The 20,399-nt window shown below is 43.6% G+C and overlaps 1 protein-coding gene across 4 annotated transcripts in view; it reads right to left on the minus strand.

Moving 5' to 3' along the window:
• Positions 1 to 20,399, minus strand: part of Scm (Polycomb protein Scm) — a 142,989-nt gene that overhangs the window by 45,652 nt on the left and 76,938 nt on the right. For all 4 annotated transcript variants that reach the window (XM_080272369.1, XM_080272345.1, XM_080272360.1 and 1 more), the window contains exons 6-9: positions 14,304 to 14,541; positions 12,895 to 13,080; positions 10,765 to 10,911; positions 9,842 to 10,594 (exon numbers count right to left, since the gene is read on the minus strand). In XM_080272369.1, the coding sequence (XP_080128495.1) occupies positions 9,842 to 10,594; positions 10,765 to 10,911; positions 12,895 to 13,080; positions 14,304 to 14,541 (1,324 nt within the window). The remainder of the gene's footprint in view (positions 1 to 9,841; positions 10,595 to 10,764; positions 10,912 to 12,894; positions 13,081 to 14,303; positions 14,542 to 20,399) is intronic.

Consider the following 20,399-nt stretch of genomic DNA (forward strand, 5'->3'; position numbering starts at 1 on the left):
TACCTGTGGAAGATTTTGTTGGGTTGATAGGTGTAAAAACTGAGTCTTTGATGCATTAAAAACAACAAGATTATTTTTACCCCAGTCAAAGATACCAGCCAAGTCAGACATTAGGTGTGCCATAGCCTCATCCCTTGTTTGTTGAAATAACTGCTGAGGTGGACATTGCAGGAACCGAATGGATAGGCGAAGGGTGGAATCATCAGCATATGAGTGGATAGGGTTAGATGTACAGCTTAGAAAGTCACTGATGAATAAAAGGAAGAGACTTGGTGATAGAACAGAGCCCTGAGGAACACCACTGTCGAGATCTAGGAGAAGAACAATGGCCGTCTACAACACCGGCTATAGAACGACCAGAAAGGAAGCTATAGGGGAAGGCACAGATGGAAGGACAGAAACCGTAAGAGGTTAGTTTGGAAATTAAAGATTTATGCCAGACTCGATTGAAAGCCTTTGAGATGTCAACTGCAATGGCAAAGCTTTTGCCAAAGTCCTGAAAAGAAGATGACCAGGAGTCTGAAAGGTAGGTGAGAACATCGCCAGTGGAGCATCCCTGACGGAACCCATGCTGACGATCAGAAAGAAGGTTGTGACAGAAAAGATCCTTTAATATTTTTCTGTTAAGATTATACTGACGATCAGAAAGAAGGTTGTGATAGAAAAGATCCTTTAACCCCTTAAACGCAGCCGTGTACAGTCGTTTCCCCCCGAGTGGCGGGGTTGTATCGCGGTCTGAGTACCTGTGGGAAAATATTCACCAAAAATCAGAGATTAACCCTAGAACATTATACTTGGTATGGCAGGTAGTATAGTACTTACATTCAGCTTTCTCCAGAGACAGGTGTTGAGCCTTCATGGACTACCCAAGGACTTGTGGAGACTTGCAAAGTTGGGTAACCAAATCTTCACTTTCACACCTCCAGCAACCCGGTTTCCCCTCTACCACAGCCTCATTCTGTCACAGTAAACTTTATACTACAACGTAAAGGTAGTTAGGAATCCGTATTTGTACAATAAGCACTGAAAATAAGGCTAAAATCAACGGAGCGTACGGCCGACATGCACTGTGGCGGCGGTCTTCCCGTCACTCAACAAACATTTCCATTTTCATAGCTAAAAACATGTATACTACATTATTTTCAATCATATTACTTCCCAAAAGATCACCACGGCGCGCTTTTTATTCTGCCTTACGCCCGCCACTTTATTCTCGTTCCTGTCGGCCACTTGCACTGACTGGGAAGAGCTAGAACTCGCCATAATGTCACTTTGAAAGCCTGCAGTAAACTGACGCTAAACAGGGGCAAACCGTGAGAAAAAAAGCTAGTGTTACAACTGGGGAAACAAGCGTTTTCTAGTAGCATAAACTGCTTGTGAGAGGAGATCGCAGATTTACAGTTCTGAGCGCTCAGAGTGCTGCCATGTATCACAGCCAGGCTGGCCGGGCCGTGGTGGGGGGGGGGGACTGGGGGAAAACCCGATATTTGGCAACAACTGAGGTCAGTAGTACAAAGGTAAAGTATGCTAGTTGTAGCTAGAGGGTGGTGGTACTGATAGACAATACCAGCTGGAGCCTGCTTGCCCGCAGTTATTCAAAATTTACTAGAATCGCAAATGCGACGCTCCGCCGTTATGTCCTTTTTGCTGAGCGTCGCAAACGCGACGATCCGCGTTTAAGGGGTTAATATTTTTCTGTAAGATTAAACTCGAAAACTTTTGAGACAGGATGTTAAAGCAATTGGACAGTAGTTAGACTGTTGGGAATGGTCACCCTTCTTTGGGACTGGCTGAATGAGAGCAAACTTCCAGCAAGGAGGAAAGGTACTAGTTGAAAGACAAAGGCAAAAGAGTTTACGTAGGCAGGGTGTACAGTTATTGAGGACAACAGGAGGGACTTCATCAGGCCCATATGCCTTGTTATTATTGAGGCCAAAAATGGCAGAAAATACATTAGCCGAGGAATTTCAATGTCAGCTATGAGGAAGTCAGAGGGGGGAAATGATGGAGGAACAGTACCGGAATTGTCTAAGGTGGAATTGGAGGAGAAGGTCTGAGTGAAGAGCTCTGCTTTATCAGTATAAGAAATAGCTACAGAGTCATCAGAGTGGAAAAGAGGAGGAAAGGATGATGAGGTAAAGTTGTTAGAAAGGTTTTTGGCAAGGTGCCTGAAGGAGTGGGAAGAATTCGAGTTGGAGAGCTGAGAGCATTTAGCATGGATGAAATTAGTTTTAGCAGAGCAAAAAACAGACTTAGCATGATTCCGGGCAGAAACATAAAAAAAGATGTGATTCAGGGGTTGGTTGGCTCTTGTACCTTTTATAGGACCTCTCATTGTTGTAGACAGCATAAGAACACGCGTGATTAAACCAAGGCTTCTTGCATTAGTCAAAGGATATGAGAAGGGAATGTATGCTTCCATACCTGAGAGAATAACCTCCGTAATGAGCATGGCACACTCAGATGGCGCCCTGCCATGGAAACAATAATCATTCCAGGGAAAATCAAAGAAGTACTGCCTAAGGACCTCCCAATCCGCAGCTACAAAGTGCCACGGTCGGCATTTTTTTTGGAGGGTCCACGGGCCGTACCGGAGCGATAGGACAGGTTAAGTTAATAAGGTTGTGATCGGAGGAGCCCACCGGAGAGGAAAGATTAACAGCGTAAGCAGAAGGATTAGTTGTGAGGAAGAGGTCAAGTATGTTGGAGCTCTTTCCAAGGCGATCAGGGATACGGGTAGGGTGCTGTACAAACTGCTCTAGGTCATTAAGGATAGAAAAGATGTAGGCTTGTTCACCTGGTGGATCAGTGAAAGGAGAGGAGAGCCAAAGGTGGTGGTGAACACTGAAATCTAGAATGGAGATTCCAGAGAAAGGAGAAATGGATAGAATGTGTTCCATCATAGAAGTAAGATAGTCGAAGAATTTTTCAGTCAGTAGAATTAGGGAAAAAGTAAACAGCGCAGATGTATTTAGTCAGAGAATGACAGGAAAGCTGAAGCCAGAGAGTAGAGAATTCAGAAGAATCAAGTTCAGGAACACGAGAGCACTGCTTAGTTAGGAATGCTAAAGCGGTGTGTGGTGTGGCAAGAGTAACAACAAAGAAGAAAGGTACAGCATGGTGGGATGAAGAGGTTAAGAAAGCAGTGGGGGAAAAGAGAAAGAAGTGGCTAGAGTGGTTACAGAACAGGGGTTTAACTGATATAAGAACTAAATACTGTATATTGAAAGCAAGAAGCATCTAAAAGACTAATGAAGAGGAAAAAGGAGGTAAATGATGATCCAAGAAGAAAAATGAATGCAGATTACTCCAAAAATAGGAAATTTTCTGGAAAGAGGTGCAGAAATGTAGAAATGACAGCAGAAGGAAATGTGACAGTGTGAAGGATGTAAGTGGTACATTATTAACCCATGGGGATGAAGTAATGACCAGATGGAAAGAATATTTTGAAAGCCTGATGAATGGGAATAGAGAGAGAAGAGCAGCTGTAAATAATGACTGATTTTGGGGGTGTGCAGAAAAGGAATGCAAAGCCAGGAAACAAGACACTTGCACAGGTGAAGAATGCTGTGAATAAGCTGAAATATGGGAAAGCAGCTGGGGATGATGGGGTGTATGCAGATATAATTAAGTGTAGTGGAGAGAGTGGAATGAAGTGCTTGTTGGAAACATGTAAGAAAGCATGGATGAGCGAAACTGTGCCAGAAGAGTGGAAATGGGTGATATGTACTCCTCTACAAAAAAAAAAGGTGAGCAAAATAATTGCAAGAATTATCGTGGCATAAGTTTATTGAGTGCTGTGGGGAAGGTGTATGGGAGAATTATTATAAAGTAAGTAAGAGAGATATCAAAAGTCCTAGTGACTGATGAACATGGTGGCTTTAGGAGTGGCAGAGGATGTGTGGATCATATATTTGCAATGAGACAAATAGTGGAGAATGCTTGTGAGAAGGACTATAAGGTATTTATGGCATTTATGGATCTGGAAAAAGCTTAAGACAAAGTAGACAGAGAAGGATTGTGGAAGGTTTTATGCATGTACAGTATAGATGGTAAGCTGCTAGGTGCTGTCAAGAGTTTCATGATGGTGCTGTCAAGAGTTTTCATGATTCGCCGGCTCAGACGTACTGAAATGACAATGATTAGGTGGATGTGCAGTGCGTCCCTGCGTCCAAGGCCTGGAGGGGTTGGGTTTACAATGGAAGAGTTGAGAGGTAGGATGGGACTGGAGTGTATTGGTGTTGTGATGAGGAGAGGTAGATTGAGGTGGTTTGGACATGTGGAGAGGATGGGGGATGATAATTGGGTGAGGAAGGTGAGAAGTGTTAATATTGGGGGTGGGGTTGTGAGGGGTAGACCGAGAAAGACATGGGACGAGGTCATTAAGTGTGACCTTAGGGTTAAGGGACTGAACAGGGAGGCTGCAATGGATCGTGTAGCGTGGAGAGCCGCCATTAGGTGACCAAGGCCAACACATGCAAGCATGTTGGAGCCTTTAAAAACGAAAACGAAAACGTAGTGAGGCATGTGTAAGGGTAAATGGTCATCTGAGTGAATGGTTCACAATCAGTGTGGGCGTGCAACAAGGATGTGTGATGTCCCCATGGTTGTTCAGTATATATATGGATGAGGTGATGAGAGAAGTAAAAACACGAGCAATGGAGAGAAGGATGGCGTTGGTAATGAATGGAATATCTCATATTTGTATTCCGATGATGCAGTGCTACTTGCAAATACTGAACAAGAACTTGGTAGACTAGTGCTGATATCTGTGAGTGTCAAGCCTTGAGAGTAAATTTAGAAAAGAGTAATGTGATGGTTATTGAGAGAGGTGGCTCCCAGTGTGATGTTACACTGAATGGAGAGAGACTGGAATTGTAAGAGAGTTCAAACACCTGGGTACAGTGACAGAAAAGAGAGGAAAATGTGCAAAAGAAGTTGAAAGAAGAGTGACGCAAAGAAGGAAAGTAGCTGGTGCTATGAAGGCCTTGATAAGAAACAGATGCTTGAGTGTTGGAGCTGCACGATGCTTACATGAAGGAGTGTTAACGCCAACCTTAATATATGGATGTGAGACTATGATGTGGCATGAAAATGAAAAGTCAAAAGTGAGAGCAGAGGAGATGGGACTGCTGTAGAATGTATGTGGAGTACAGAGAGTGGATAGGATACGAAATAATGTGATTCGTGAAAGATGCAGAGTGAAGAAGTCTGTGGACACCAGAAACAAAGAGTGTACTGAGATGGTATGGTCATGTGGAGAGAATGGATAGCAAGAGAATAATGAAAAGGTATATCTGAGTGAATTTTAAGGATGGCAGAGGCGAGCTAGGCCTAGGAGAAAGTGGAGGGATATGGTGGATGAGTGTGTGAGGAAAAGAGGTATGGAAGTCGGTAAGGCAAGGGGACTGGCAAGAGATCGAGCTGGCTGGATGAATGTTGTGAGAAGAAGCGCATGGTCAGGGATCTGGCACCCCCTTTCAACGTGACAGCATTCAAACTGACTCTTATCGGATACGTTTATGTGATGCAACAGAATGTGGTGAAAGTTTTTGGCGTATCAGATAGAGCCAGGATTCCTGGGGCTAGAATGATGAATGAATTGAAGCATGGTTCATTGGATTGGGCAAACTTGGGCCCTGTGGTGGGAAAGGAGGTCCGAATGATGATGGTGACGGGAGGGTGTGGGGATTACTTCATTTTTGCAGTTGCATTACAGCACTTTACCCCTGTTCTACAATAAACAGTTATCAACATTACACCATTTCTCTCACAAAGTTAGCATACACAAAAATGTTTATAAGCAACGAAACCAACAATAGTAGCAGTAATTGTAACCCCAGGTTCATCTGAATGCAAACCCAGTAAACTGCTGACCCTTTTCCTGCAGTCCTCCATCCATCTTTAAGGGGATAGGGAGTGAGTTGAAAGGGATTTGCACAACCAGACAGCAGAGCCATCCAATTACTGTATGTCAGTGTGATCATGTGAAGGCGCCCTTCTCCCAGAATATGTAATTTCTTTATACATTACCTCTTTAGTATTTTTATCTTTTAAACAACACAAAGAAAAGTGTAAAAGCATCACATAAAACAGCAGGGATAAAAAACAAGACCTCCCAGTTTTATGGATCTTACTGAAGTCTGTTCTTGGTATTTCATGTTCCAGCAGGCAACTGAAAGAAGACAGCTGCCAGTCCTTTCCATCTGTCATTCTCTCCCTGTTCAATGCAAGTCTCACCTAGGACTGTAGTCCTCATGGCACCTCCAGCTACCTCACATTACTGGTGGAAACCCACTACACTTATCTCCCATGAGCCCTAATGTTATATAAATCTTTGAATTTCAGTTTAACTTACCCCTACTGTTTCATTCATCATTAGGTTCTGTTGACCATGAAAATTTTATTCATAGTTCTGTGAACCATTCACCTGTTTCAGAAACTTGGTATTTAGGATACAGATTTTTTTTTTTTTTTTCCATATAGGAGCCTGGGGTTAGGGCTCCTTATACACTCATCCCTGAGTTAGGTAAGAGACTTGCGCAGTAAACCCCAATCACCCCTTGGATATAAACCTGCACCAGCTCAATCTGATTGGAGCGCCTTAATTGCACACCCAACCACCAGGTGCCAATATTTGGCTGTATGGGAAAAAGAAGTGTGTGGTAATCATAGGGGCATTTGTCTTCTTAGCGTAATAGGAAAAGTGTATGGTAGGATACTTATTGACAGAGTTAGGGAAAGAACAGAGGAATTAGTTGGAGAAGAACAGGGAGGCTTTAGGAAGGGGAGAGGTTGTGTAGATCAGATATTAATTCTTAGATCTTTAGTGGAAAAGTTTCTAGAGAAGGGAAAGAAGCTGTATGCGGCTCTCATGGATTTGGAGAAAGCATATGACAGGGTGGATAGACAAGGATTGTGGAAAGTATTATGAATATAAGGAGTAGATGGGAAGTTATTGAATGTTGTGAAGAGTATGTATGATGGTGCGAAGGCTGCAGTGCGTGTGGATGGTAAACTGAGTGAATTTTTCTCTTTGAAGGTTGGGTTGAAACAGGAATGTGTCATGTCTCCATGGTTGTTCAATCTGTACATGGATGGGGTAATAAAAGAGGTACAAGGTAGGGCAGTGGATGTTGGAGTGGCCCTGGTGAGAGAGGGTAGTGTTTGGAAACTCCCTGTATAGTTGTTTGCAGATGATACTGTGTTGTTGAATGAAGACGAAGGGGAGCTGCAAGGCTTGGTGGATGAGTTTGGAAGAGTAAGAAATGGAATCTAAAGGTGAATGCAGGGAAGAGTAAAGTGATGGTCTTTGGGAGAGGTGAAGTCAGTGAATATACAGTGAGGTTGGATGGTGAGGAAATGGAAAATGTGAGTATGTTTAAGTATTTGGGTAGTGTGATGAGTAAGGATGGAAGTTTGGAGGGTGAAGTGCTTGAAAGGGTACAACAAGGAAGAAAGGTTGCTGGTTCCTTGAAAGCAGTGATAAGAAACAGGGAAGTGAGCATGGAAGTGAAAAAGTTATTACATGATAGTATTATGATACCAACTCTAATGTATGGAAGTGAAGCTTGGACGTTGTTGGAAGGACACAAGTCAAGAGTGAGAGCAGTGGAAATGAGTTATTTAAGAGGAGCCTGTGGAGTCATGTGGAGAGGCAGGCTGACAAATGAGGATATAAAGGAGCATTGTGGTGTGAATGTGGATGTGGTAGGAAGCATTAGGAGGAACACACTGAGGTGGTTTGGCCATGTGGAGAGGATGGAGGGTGAGAGACTGACGAGGAGAGTGTATGTGAGTGAGGTGGAGGGGGGGAGAGGGAGGGGGAGGCCAAGGATGAGATAGAGGGATGGGGTGGAGAGGTATATGAGAGAGAGGGATGTGAGTTGGGAGCAGGGCAGTGAAATGGCAGGGGACAGGGCGACGTGAAGGCAATTTGTTTGTGGCCACCCCATATGGGATTGAGGCGTCTGGCAATAGAAAGATAGATAGTTGGTTACCACCCAGCATAGTAAATGGTTTCCAGGTGAACAGGAAACCATTTGGCTTGTCACTCAGTGTACAGTGCTCGTCAGAAGTATGGAGCGCCCTGCGTCCCTCCTGAGAAACAAACCTTTCAACATTGAAAAAACATAAAAATAATGCATTTTATTTACCTTTAGTGCTTTGTAGGGTAGCCTTTACGTTTCTTCACGGACCTGAGACGTCTTGGAAGTGAAAGGGCGAGGCTCCTGAGGTGCTGGAGCGGTATTTTGTCCCAGGAGTCACGAATGGCGGCTTCCAGCTTAGGCAGAGAGCTCACGTCCTTCCCTTGGAGACTCTTCTTTACGAGGTACCAGAGGTTTTCAATCGGGTTGAGGTCTGGGCTATTTCCTGGCCAGTCTGTCATGAATGATACCTCGCAGTCACGAAGCCAATTGGTGACCGATTTAGCCTTGTGAGCAGGTGCACCATCCTGCTGAAACACTCGTGCACCTGTTAGCTCGAAGGAGTCTGGTAAATGATCACACAGAAGCTCCAGGTAAACATCCTGATTCACTCTGAGGTTCTTGGGAAGTACAACAAGCTTCCCCAAACCCTTCCCTGAGAAACAACCCCATACCATGAGTGAATCAGGATGTTTAACTGTGCTTTCTACATACCGTGGGTCAAGTGGGTCACTACCTTTTCGTGCTCCTCTGTTACAGGTAACACTAAACGTTGCCTCATCAGACCACAACACTGACAACCATTGCTCCTCACCCCAGTTTAGATATTTATTAGCAAAGGCAAGCCTACGAATTCTCTGGCAGCTAGAGAGAAGAGGCTTTTTCACAGGCCTGTGACTTGTGTAACCAAGCTCATGCACCCTACGAGACACTGTTCTCACTGACACCTCACCAAACACTTCTGGGTTGCTCTCCTTAATTTTCCTTGCACTCACATGAGGATTAAACTCCACTGCACGTTTTAAAACATTAACAGACCTTGGGGAAGTTTTCCTATGCCTACCAGACCTCGGTTTCTTTGTGGGAACTTCACCACTGTTTTCCTCCCGAAACCGCGCACACCAACGACGCACTGTCGATCGTGCCACACCAACCAATTCACTAATTTCCTTTGTCTGGTGGCCTGCCTCCTTTAGAGCAATGATCTGGGATATGATTTCACTCGATAGTTCACGGGTAGGTGCCATAACAAAGTTTTAAAGGCCAAAACACTGCGGGACACTCGGTAAAAAATGGCGCAATTTGAGAGGGACACTCGGCGGAGTTCCTCTCTCTCAGGCAGCCCGTGGGCAACTGAGGCGGGAACCAACCAGCGTGTCGGAAGGCCTCAGGCTACCGTGACGTCATGCTCGGAGCTCAAACTTGTGGCTCAATTCTTACCCCCAAAAATGGGTGATTCTTTTTGGGCCATAAGTATTGCGCGCCCGGCGGACAACGCTGAATACTTCTGACGAGTACTGTAGAGTCACCCATAGACTGAAGGAAGAGGAAAAAATAAGGGAAAGAAAGAAGAGGAGAGTCAGATGACAGAAGAAAGAGAGGAAAGGGCAGGCACCTGATAGCAGTACTACATCAAGTGATTGGATGGCGAGCACCTACACCAACCACCTTTTTTTTACATTCAAATTTCACTCTTCATATTACATTAGGTTTAGTGAGTTTTGTGACATTCTTATCAGAGGTGAAACCTGCAGTTATCTAAAAACTGACAAGCGCCTAGTTGGATCATAAAAAACTGCTTATGCATACATTTTATTTTGTACTGTCTTTCTCAAAAGCACAACACACTCCTCGATAAATGTTCCCTCACACTGAGTATGGCTATTGAGGTTGTCAATGCATACGTCACCCACCTGAGGCACTTAGCTTGTGGACCGTGGAGGTATCTGGCTCTGTCACAGTAATGCTGGGTGACTTCTGAGGTTGGCTAACCTTTGAGGACTCAGAAGTCGAAGACCCACAGGAGGTTTTCTGTGAGGTGGACGATGAAGGTGAGTTGGGGGGTGATGGATGAGGAGAACCAGCAGAGGAATTCGTGGATGAGGTGATGGTGGTTGGCGCTTCTTGCTGCTGCTGTTGGTTGGTGATAGTTGTGATGGTATTAGTGGTTGAGTCATCCAAACTACCTAATCTGGATGGAGTTTTAGTGGAAGATGCTGCTGCTGAAGATGATGATGAGGGTTTTGCTGCTGCTGTTTGCTTGATGGGAGAAAGTGCTGGCTTAGTAGACGATGATGACGATGAGGATGCTGGCGTAGATGATGACTTATTGGATGAAGATAATGTTTTAGTGTGTACTGGTTTAGATGGCTGCCCTGGTGATTTGGATATTGCAGATGATGATAGTTTATTGGTGGATGAAGCACTGGATGACTTTGCAGGTAAGGTCTGCTGAGACGGAGGTGTAGGACTGGGTGGGTCTGGGGGAGGGGTGGGTGAGCGCTGTCTGGTACTCCGTCCGCCAGACTTGGTTGGTGAGGCAGCCACAGCAGCAACAGCAGCAGGGCTCTTCTCCGGCACCACCTCAGGGCACTTGGTGGAGGGGCCCGCCAGGGGTGGGGGGATGTTCAACACGCGGGCTTTGTACCGGCTGCTGGGAGGGCCCCCTATAGGAATATCAAGAAAACCACAGTAAACTAAATTATATACTTGATTCCTTACAAAATGTAACACACTGTACAGTTCTGTGTTCATCATCATTAAAACTTTCTAGAACAACAGACAAAAAGTTAAAGATAAGGGGCCATCAAGTATGTCACCTCTATACTAAACTTACACATCTGTCCAGGAGGCTGCAGCGGATGCCCAGACATGGCACACCAGCCCACAGGGAATATGTCTCGAGAGTCATAACGACACCAGTAGTCAAATGCACCACGCCAGCCATCAAATGTCACGTGGATCATGTCCCCATTCACCGCACCTAGTAAGGATAAGGGTTTACTGTTAAGCTGTTGCTCTTTCATGACCACTGGACAAAGGCACAATGTACCAGTAGTAGTTGTTTCCTAAGCTGTCTAGCCGAACAGCCTTGAGTCCCTATGGAAGGCCACAGCCAAGACCGGGCTTTCCCACAGAGCTCTCGAGGAGTGTATGTCATGTTGTTGGTGCAGGTGATTGTGAGGAATGCAGTCTTCCATAATGTGCTTAATAGTATAGGGTGCTGTGTTGCATCCTGGGCAAGTGTCAGCGACGGCGTCATCCAGCCTCTTCTGGTAACGCAACAGGGCTGGATGATGCCCACATCTCAGCCTGGCCAGGTGGATCATGTCCTCAAGGGGGAGGTAGGATTCAGAAGGGTGGATATCAGAAGGCAGTGCATGCAGCTGTGTGCTGTCTTTATGTGACTGAATGGAGCAGTGGGTGACTTTGAGCATGGATATGCATCTGGAAGCTGGTATGAGGCAGGCGAGGGGGGAGAGATGACAGTATTTGTGTATGATATCGAGTGCTGGGTGTTGTTTTGATATTCCTTGGTGTGTGTGAACGTGCTGCCATGTGGTGTGGTGGATGATGTGGGTTTCTGGAGACTGCAGCAAGAATTTGTGTGCCTCTCGTGTCTAGATGATCCTTGACTTTGAGAACTCTGGTTTCTTGGTGTAGGTGGTCTGTGGGTGTAGTAGCTGTGCAGCCTGTCGTTATTTTTAGGGTACAGTTCTGTATGGTCTGTTGAGTGTTGTAGTGTGTTTTGGTGAGGTTAGAAGCCCAAACAGGGCTTGCATAATTCATAACTGAACGTATACATTTTGTATACTGTGGTGGTGGTTTCTTTGTTGTGTCCAAATGTTGTATGGGCAAGTGACCTTAAGGCATTGAGTCTTGGTGTTCATTTATTATTAATGTTTGTGATGTGTTGTTTAACCCGCCGCGTCCTGTTGACGTACATAAACGCGAATCAATTGCAAGGGCCCTAATTTGCACAATTTTCAATTTTCGCACGTGATTTTTGGTACGTATACACGAGACACCTTCCTCTACATGATGCCAGGCAGGGACAATGCCTTACCCAGCATGACCCCCCCCCCCGCACACCATTGTCTCGGCAATTCACCTGTTACCAGTGACCTGGCCAGTAACAACATGTCGTGCCACGGTACGAAATTCAGGGCCAGAGTGAGTCCCCAATCGATGACAATGTGGAGGACAAACATTACATAGCATTAGAGGAAGAAACAGTCAGAAATGATGATCAGGTAATGTTGCCAAAAAAGGTCAGGTGTGTTGATATGTTTAGTGAGTGAAACAATGCTTATATTGCCTATATTACTGTGTGAAAACCAATATACTTTCGTACCAAATAAATAAATAAATACCATTTATGAGTGGTGTGGAATGGTTACCCTCCCACAGAACTCATTTTCTTTGGAGCCAGCCTGATAGAAAACACAGTAAGGTGAGGAAGTACTGCTACCTGTATCGAGTATTTTAAACCTCAGGTGAGCGATTTCTCTATGAATTTTCAATGTTTCTCACTAAAAGCGGAGGTTTGAGCCAAAAAAAAAATATTCCAAAAATGGTCGGGATTGGGGGAAAAGTGGTCGGGACGGGGCGGGTTAAATGACATCAATGTATTGTATGTTACACCAAGGATGTGTGTGTGTGTGTGTGTGTGTACAGAAAGATAAACAGATAGACAGACAGACAAATATGTAGACAGACTTCTAATGTTATTATCAGATTATAATATTTGGATTATGAAGGACTTCCTATAAAAAACAATGTAAAAATCCTCTCAACTCGCTCTACCAGTGTGAGGACTTTTTAAACATACTGTACATTCATACAGCCAAAATCTTTGCACAGCTTAGGATCTCTTGCAATCAAGAAGTAAAAGGAAGTCCATGGAATCTATGCAAAAACAGTAAAACTATTATATGATAATAAACAAAAAATAAAAACCACTCACCAACAGTTGCTGCACAGATGAGCTGAGGATTCTTTTTGTCAACAGCCTCAAGTTTCATACCAACTTCAAAGTTGTTCTTGCTCGGGGTTGGGGGTGCAGTACGAAAGATGTGTGGTGGTGAGACTTCAGCATTATGGAGTGTTTTGAGTAGGAACATTGGCCATGATGAGGCATTCATACGGAAACCTGAGGAAATCATGAGGTAATTTTTGAAGATAAATATATCCATGGGGAAAGTAGAGGAAGAATATCTTTCTATCTATTGTTTTAAAAAATGGATGCCAAACCCCTGCTATATGCTTCTCTCAACAAAACTCTGCAAACCAACTCAATTCCTTGCAAGTTCCCTGTCTGCATCACCCTTCTTACATACTGTACTTATTTACTATATCCATCCACGCTTTTGGCTTACAACGACTCCTTTCACCTTCAAGCTTGCACATATCCTTTTTGCAACCATATTTACATTCATTCCCTTTATATGACCATACCATTTAAGGACTCTTAAACTCTAGTATCAATCAAATCAATGAACATTCATCCAGGCTACGTATAAGCATTTGAAAAATGTAAATAATATTCAACATATTTTTCCTATTTTTAAGTGTGTAACATATATCAGGTTAAAACAGTAATTTAAAAAATGCTGAAGTATTTTTATTACTGTATATGAATAACTATATTTATTGTACTTTTTTTTATTATATGGTATACTGCAGATTATCTGTCTACAGCAGAATGCATAAAACTAAGAGTTCATCCAGAGATGCTGCAAGAAAGATACTTCTAATGTCATTAGCCTACTCATTACTCATTCTTGCTACTCCAGGCCACCTTCCCTCATACAGTCCTCCACTTAGTACAGTACTTTTTCCAAATGGTTCTCATGTCTTCTCATTCTCCCTTTTATTTTTTATTTTTATTTTTCTAACTCTCACTCCACAAATTCACTATCCTAATTACTCAAAACCCTAATCATTTGCATATTTTTATTCTACCATTGTTATGATCAGATAGTTTTTAGTCTGAAGGCATAAGTTTATTATATACTGTACAATACTGAGGTGGTTTGGACATGTGGAGAGAATGGAGAATGAAAGACTGACTAAGAGGGTGTATGTAGGTGGGGTGGAGGGAGGGAGAGGGAGGGGTAGACCGAGGATGAGGTGGAGGGATGGAGTTGAGTGGTATATGAGGGAGGGGGGGGTGAGTTGGGGGGAGGGTAGTCAAATGGTGGGTGACAGAGTGACTTGGAGGCGTTTTGTCTGCGGCCACCCTTTGCGGGATTAGGGCGTCGGGCTATAGATAGATAGACAATACAGAGGAGATATTTTGTACTCACTATCATACAAAACCTTTTTCCTGTTTTCAGTACACTGTCTCTCCTGTATTACTCCACAATCACTCACCTAGGGGGGGCTGTAGCATCCCACCATTTTCCTCACAGTGTCCAATAGGATGGATTTCATTATTGCAGTCCACTAATCGCCAGAAGTCATTTTTATTATCTGATCCATCCAGCCGTAACCTCAGTCTAGGTCCAAGGGTTCCAACCACAGTGGCAATGCAGGTAGAGGTCAAATTTCTTGGGTCCAGGGCCTCCAGCTTCATGCCAATGGTGAACTCATTTTTGGGGGGAATTTTATGCTGTGTGGGTGTAGTGAAATATGAGCAATAAGAAGAGGTTGATGAAGGTATATACATGTAATTTATCTGCCACTCATGAGTAAATGCTGGAGGACACCATCATGTGGTAGCACTGATATAATTGGGAAACTCCACTGCTCAGTTGCATATATATATATATATACATATATACATATATATACACACAGTACATCCCCCTAGTAGCGCCTATATGGGCGGCAGAGGACATCGCGTACTAGGAATTCGCGTACTGTGAATACATAAACTTATGGGAAAAATTACATATGGGCAGCACCCCCCTTCATGGGCAACCCCTGAGATGCTTTTCAGACATAAGTATTGTACTGTACAGGGAAACTATCTAAGACATATTACCTAAGATGAAGTAAATCAACAAGATTATGGCTTTACTAGGTAAATCAACAAGGATATGGCTTAACTAAACTGACAAGAATATGGCTGAAGGTGGGTGGAGCATAGGCTACCGTTATCGCTTCTTGGGGGGGCAATGTCACGTACTCGTGGTAACCCCAGATTTGGGCCACTCTTCACTGCCCGTCTCACTTACAAGGAGTTCAGTTCACGTACTAATAAAAAATACACTAAAATATAAAAAAAAAATAGGTCCTCGCGTACAAGGGGGATTGCGTACTCAGAACTTGCGTACTGTGGGCATGTACTCTCTCTCTCTCTTTAAAATATATATATATATATATATATATATATATATATATATATATATATGCAAGAAAGAAGGAACCTAAGGCTAGGAGCCTGCAAAACTGTTCCCTCCAAGAAATGCAAAAGCAAGATAATAGAGAACCAAATTCAAGATCCCATCACTCCGAGATGCCTAGACACACTGTGTTTGATGGAGATCACAAGCAGTAGGAAATACAGACAGAGGGAGACAGTTCCAGAGCTACTTGTTGCATACATGAAGGGCTGGGAGTAACGGTTAACTGTTTCATCAGAGAGATATAAGCGTTTGTTGCTAGATGGGTGCTACGCGTCTTCCATAGTGGTGGAGGGATGCAAGCAAACAGTTCAGAGAAGCGTGACCATTGAAGTGTCGATGGAAAAGAGAGAGAATGAAGCTCAAGGGAGCCAGTAAGAGGAGAGATAATGAGACGTAAAGCCTGTGACTCCACTTTGTTGAGAAGGGTTGTATGTGGGGAGCCTTGTCACACGTGAGAGTTGTACTCTACACAGGGAAATAAACTCGTGTATAAAGTCAACAACTGTGCAGAGGTAATAAAGGCACGAAGTCAGCTTAGCACACCCAATCTCTTGGAAGCAGCGTTTATAAGACAGGTAATATGATCTTTCCAAGATACGTCCTGAGAGAATGAAACCCCCAATTGTGTTTAAAGATGTTGCAGGAGTAAGTTGGATATTGTTAAAAATTAGAGGAAGCTCCTACAGATGATTTTGTTGGCCTGAAAGATGTAAGAACTGAGTTTTGATGCATTAAAAACAAGATTACTTTTGCCCCAACCTGAGATATGAGCTAAGTCAGACATTAAGTTTGCCACAGCCTAATCCCTTGTTTGTTGAAGTAACTGCGGGGATGAGCGCTGCAGGAAGAGAATGGAAAAATAGAGGGTGGAGTCAACAGCGTCTGATTGGATAGGGTTAGTTGTCCAGTTTAGACGGTCATTGATGAACTGAAGAATGAGAGTTGGTGATAGGACAGAGCCCTGAGAAACACCACTATTGATACCTCTAGGAGAAGTGGCCATCTATAACAGCAGCTATAGAACGACCATAAAGGAAGCTAGAGATGGAGGCGCAGATAGAAGGACAGAAACCATAAGAGGGCAGTTTGGAAATTAAAGATTTATGCCAGATTCAATTGAAAGTCTTTGAGATATCAAGTGCAATGGCAAAGTTTTCACCAAAGTCTGAAATGTTGATAAGAAGATAGCCAGCGGACTGTCCCTTGCAGAACCCATACTGACGATCAGAGAGAAGGTTGTCATGGGAAAGGTGCTTTAAAATTTTTTTGTTTAGAAAAGACTCAAAAACCTTTGCAATACGGAATGTTAAAGCAATTGGGCGATAGTTAGAGGGCTGGGAATGGTCACTCTTCTTTGGGACAGGATGAATGAGAGCAGACTTCCAGCAAGAAGAAGTGGTATAAGTTGACAAGCAAAGGTGAAAGAGTTTACCTAGGCAAGGCATAAACACAGATGCACAGTTCTTGAGGACAACAGTAGGGATCCCATCAGGCCCATATGCCCTGTCAGTGTTGAGGCCAGTGATAGCAGAAAATACATCAGCTGGAGAAATTTTGATGTCAGCTATGAGGAAGTCACAATGGGGAAGGGATGGAGGAACAGCACTGAAATCATCTGAGGTGGAATTGGAGGAGAAAGTTTGATTAAAGAGTTCTCCTTTATCAGTAAAAGAAATAGCTACAGAGCCATCAGAGTGGAAAAGATGAGGGAAGAATGATGAGGCAAAGTTGGTGGATAGGTTTTTGGCAAAGTGCCAGAAGGAGCTGGAAGATTTTGAGTTGAAGAGTTCAAAGCATTTAGTAAGAATGAAATTATTTTCATTAGAGTGAATAACTGACGTAGCACAAGTCCCGGCAGAAAGACAAAAGAGATGAGATTCAGGGGTGGGATGGCTCAAATACCTTTTGTAGGCCTTCTCCTTGTTGTGGACAGCATTAGAACAAGTATGATTAAAGCAAGTTTTTTTGTATTAGCCACAGGATATGAGAAAGGATTGTGTGCTTCCATGCCCGAAAGAATAACCTCCATAATATGCAAGGCACTCTCAGATGACTCTCGGCCATGGAAGCAATAATCATTCCAGGGAAAAATCAAATAAGTACTGCCGGAAGGCCTCCCAATCAGTAGCTCCGAAGTGCCACAGCCTTCACTTCTTGAGAGGGTCTACAGGCCTTACTGTAGTGATAGGACAGGTTAAGGTGATAAGGTTGTGATTGGAGGAGCCCAAAGGAGAGAAAAGATTACCAATATAAGTAGAAGGATTAGATGTAAGGAAGAGGTGAAGTATGTTGAAACTCTCTTTCCATGGCGGTCAGCGATACGGGTAGGGTGCTGTACAGTCACTACTCGTTATACGTTGATTCGGTATACGATAATTCGCTACAACGATAACAGAAAAGTTCCGCCCCAAAATCCGATTTGCAATGAATTTCCCGCCATAATGATATTGCCCTCAGAAAATTTTGTATGAAGCACCAGGCACACGCAAGGCAACAGTCGCTTGTCTCAGGCAAGATGGCGGCCCCAGGATGCAAAGCATTATTTTGGTTCAGTTGCGGGCCCGCCACCCCTTCAAAGCCCTGTCTTTTCCACTCGTTCACGTGTGCCCCCCTGCTATCGTCACCTCTCAGCCAAGCATTGTGCTACAGGAGGCCTATACATCGTGTAGCACCACGCCAACGTTACGCAAGTGTTATTGTTGTGTTGTTGCAACGATTTACTGTACGTGAGTAACGCCGCCTGCATTGGTTTGATAGTGTTTGTTTTGGTCTTGAAGACGACTTGGACGGACACAGGAAGTGATTAAGGTGGGTTGTCATTTTTGTTTCAGTCTTGGGTAGGTGACTTTGGAAAGTTGAGTTGACGTAACTCCCCTTTTATTATTTGTTTCAACCTCCCGATTTACAATAAAATCGTTTTATGTTAAGGCATGACCTGACATAACCCCTTCGTATAACGAGTAGTGACTGTACAAGCTGCTCAAGGTCATTAAGGATAGAACTGGTGTAGGTTTGTTCCCCAGGTGGACAAGTGAAAGGAGAGGAGAGCCAGAGATGATGGTGAACATTGAAATCACCTAGTATGGAGATTTCAGAGAAAGAAGAAATTGATAGGATGAGTTCCATCGTAGAAGTAAGACAGTCGAAGAAGTTTTCACACTAGAGTTAGGAGATAAGTATGCAGCACAGACATTATTTAGTCAGAGAATGACAGGATAGCTCAAGCCAGAGAGTAGAGAATTCTGAAGATTCAAGTTCAGGAACATGACAGCAAGATATTTTGTTGCATACTTATACACAACAGCCACCTTTGGCTCGGAAATGAATACAGTAAAACCTCGATATATGATACCCCTAGATGCGATACCCTGGCTCAACGATGGGGGTAGAAATTGTACCATATCCCGCCTAACGATGGCCAAACCTTGGTTTAACGATGGGTTTTGATTTTTCTTACCGATTTTGATGATAGACTAAAACTGTGTGTTTAAGTTGATTTATAAACTGTTTTTAGACTTCGATTAATGTGTTTTAGCCATAGTTGGGGTGAACATTGTCATTTTGGGGTACAGATTATTAAGCTTGATTTTTTCAAGACATGTTTGACGATATTCAGATTAGATTTGTTGGTTTTAATGAGTTATATATAGGTGTTAGGCTTAGGTTAGCTTCCTTGACAGCTGTTAGGCCATTTAGATTGCATTTAAACCTGTTTTTGGGCTCATCTGGGTGGGTCTGGGACTTGGTTTGGGGGGAAACCCAAAGCTGGTGAAAGGTCCACATTGAAATACATGTTAAAAGTACCCCGATATACGATACCCCGCCTAACGATGGGGTTTTACCTAACCAATTAGATCATTAAACTGGGGTATGCCCGTATAGAGAAAGGAGGAGGATACAGAGAAGGGTTTACTATCAGTCGCCTCAGACAGCTGAGTCTCAGCGAGGAAGAGAAGGTGAGGTTTAGAAGAGAGGTAGTGTTCAACATAAAAGGTACAGGAAAGGCTACATATGTTGCAGAAATGAAGCGAGTCAAACAGTTGTTCCAGGCATCTCATTTGGTTGTCACCGGGAGAGGGGCGGATGGTGGGGGCTTTGATGGTCCACCCCCCTGGGGACTCCGAGGCTTGGTGAATGGACGCCATTTTGGTTGAATTTTTGAAGTGCAGTGTGTAATGTGCATGTAGTCTGGTGTCGACAGTTAGAGGAACCTGTATTGGGCAGCATGCTGGCCTACTCTCTCTGTTACTGAAACAATGAAAAAGTTCAACAAAGGAAGATGGTCAGAAGTTAATCCCAAGGGCTGATGAAATGGGAGCTCCAGCTCTCCCTGTCATTAGCTTTCCATCCACCTTGGGAGTACTGCCCTACTTGACTGGTGCTACAATCTACTCCCTGTAAAATGTCTCTCACCTCCCTCCCTATCTGCTGAAACAGGGATGGTGGACTGCACAAGTCAGCTGCAGGCTGCATTCCACCTGGCTGACATCCAGATAAGTCTGGGGCCACAACAACAACTACACTCTTGAGTTTTTGTCTCGCATACCAACAATCAAGTTTGTTGGACTTCCTGCTAGCAGTAAGGTTAGAAAAGTATAAACTAGTCATGGTATACTGGTAGGTACCATAAGATAGTCCTCTGTACAAAAATACAAGCTTGGCTGCATGAAAATGGGAAGATAATGAGACATACACTGTTGTTTCTGCATTATGCTATGACAATCAGGCTGAATGCTACCCAGTTAGTTACACAGGGCAACATTTATATCACCATCATCCTGACTTCTTATTCCCACCTAAGGATGAGGTGAGACTGGGTCAACAAAGCACAGAAAGAGACAGCACAGTAGACTATCAACAGCATGCCCTGTGATGGGCAAGACACTCATTCACTCACCATTCAGAATCTAAGAATCCTGGCTCTACCTCACAGATCTAACCTTCTGCACATATTCTGGGGGGTATTTGTATTTATAGATGCACTTCATATTATCAGCAAGGTAGACTCACACTACTTGGGATTTGTAGTGTTTAAATGAACCAATACAATACTTACAGGACCATGAATAATTAACCCAATACATGATATGTATCACAATACATATTGTTTCACACATTA

Source organism: Coenobita brevimanus, chromosome 6 (assembly GCF_032717465.1).
Source record: "Coenobita brevimanus isolate Jiangsu-jjx chromosome 6, ASM3271746v2, whole genome shotgun sequence".
In the NCBI taxonomy this organism is placed as follows: Eukaryota; Metazoa; Arthropoda; class Malacostraca; order Decapoda; family Coenobitidae; genus Coenobita; species Coenobita brevimanus.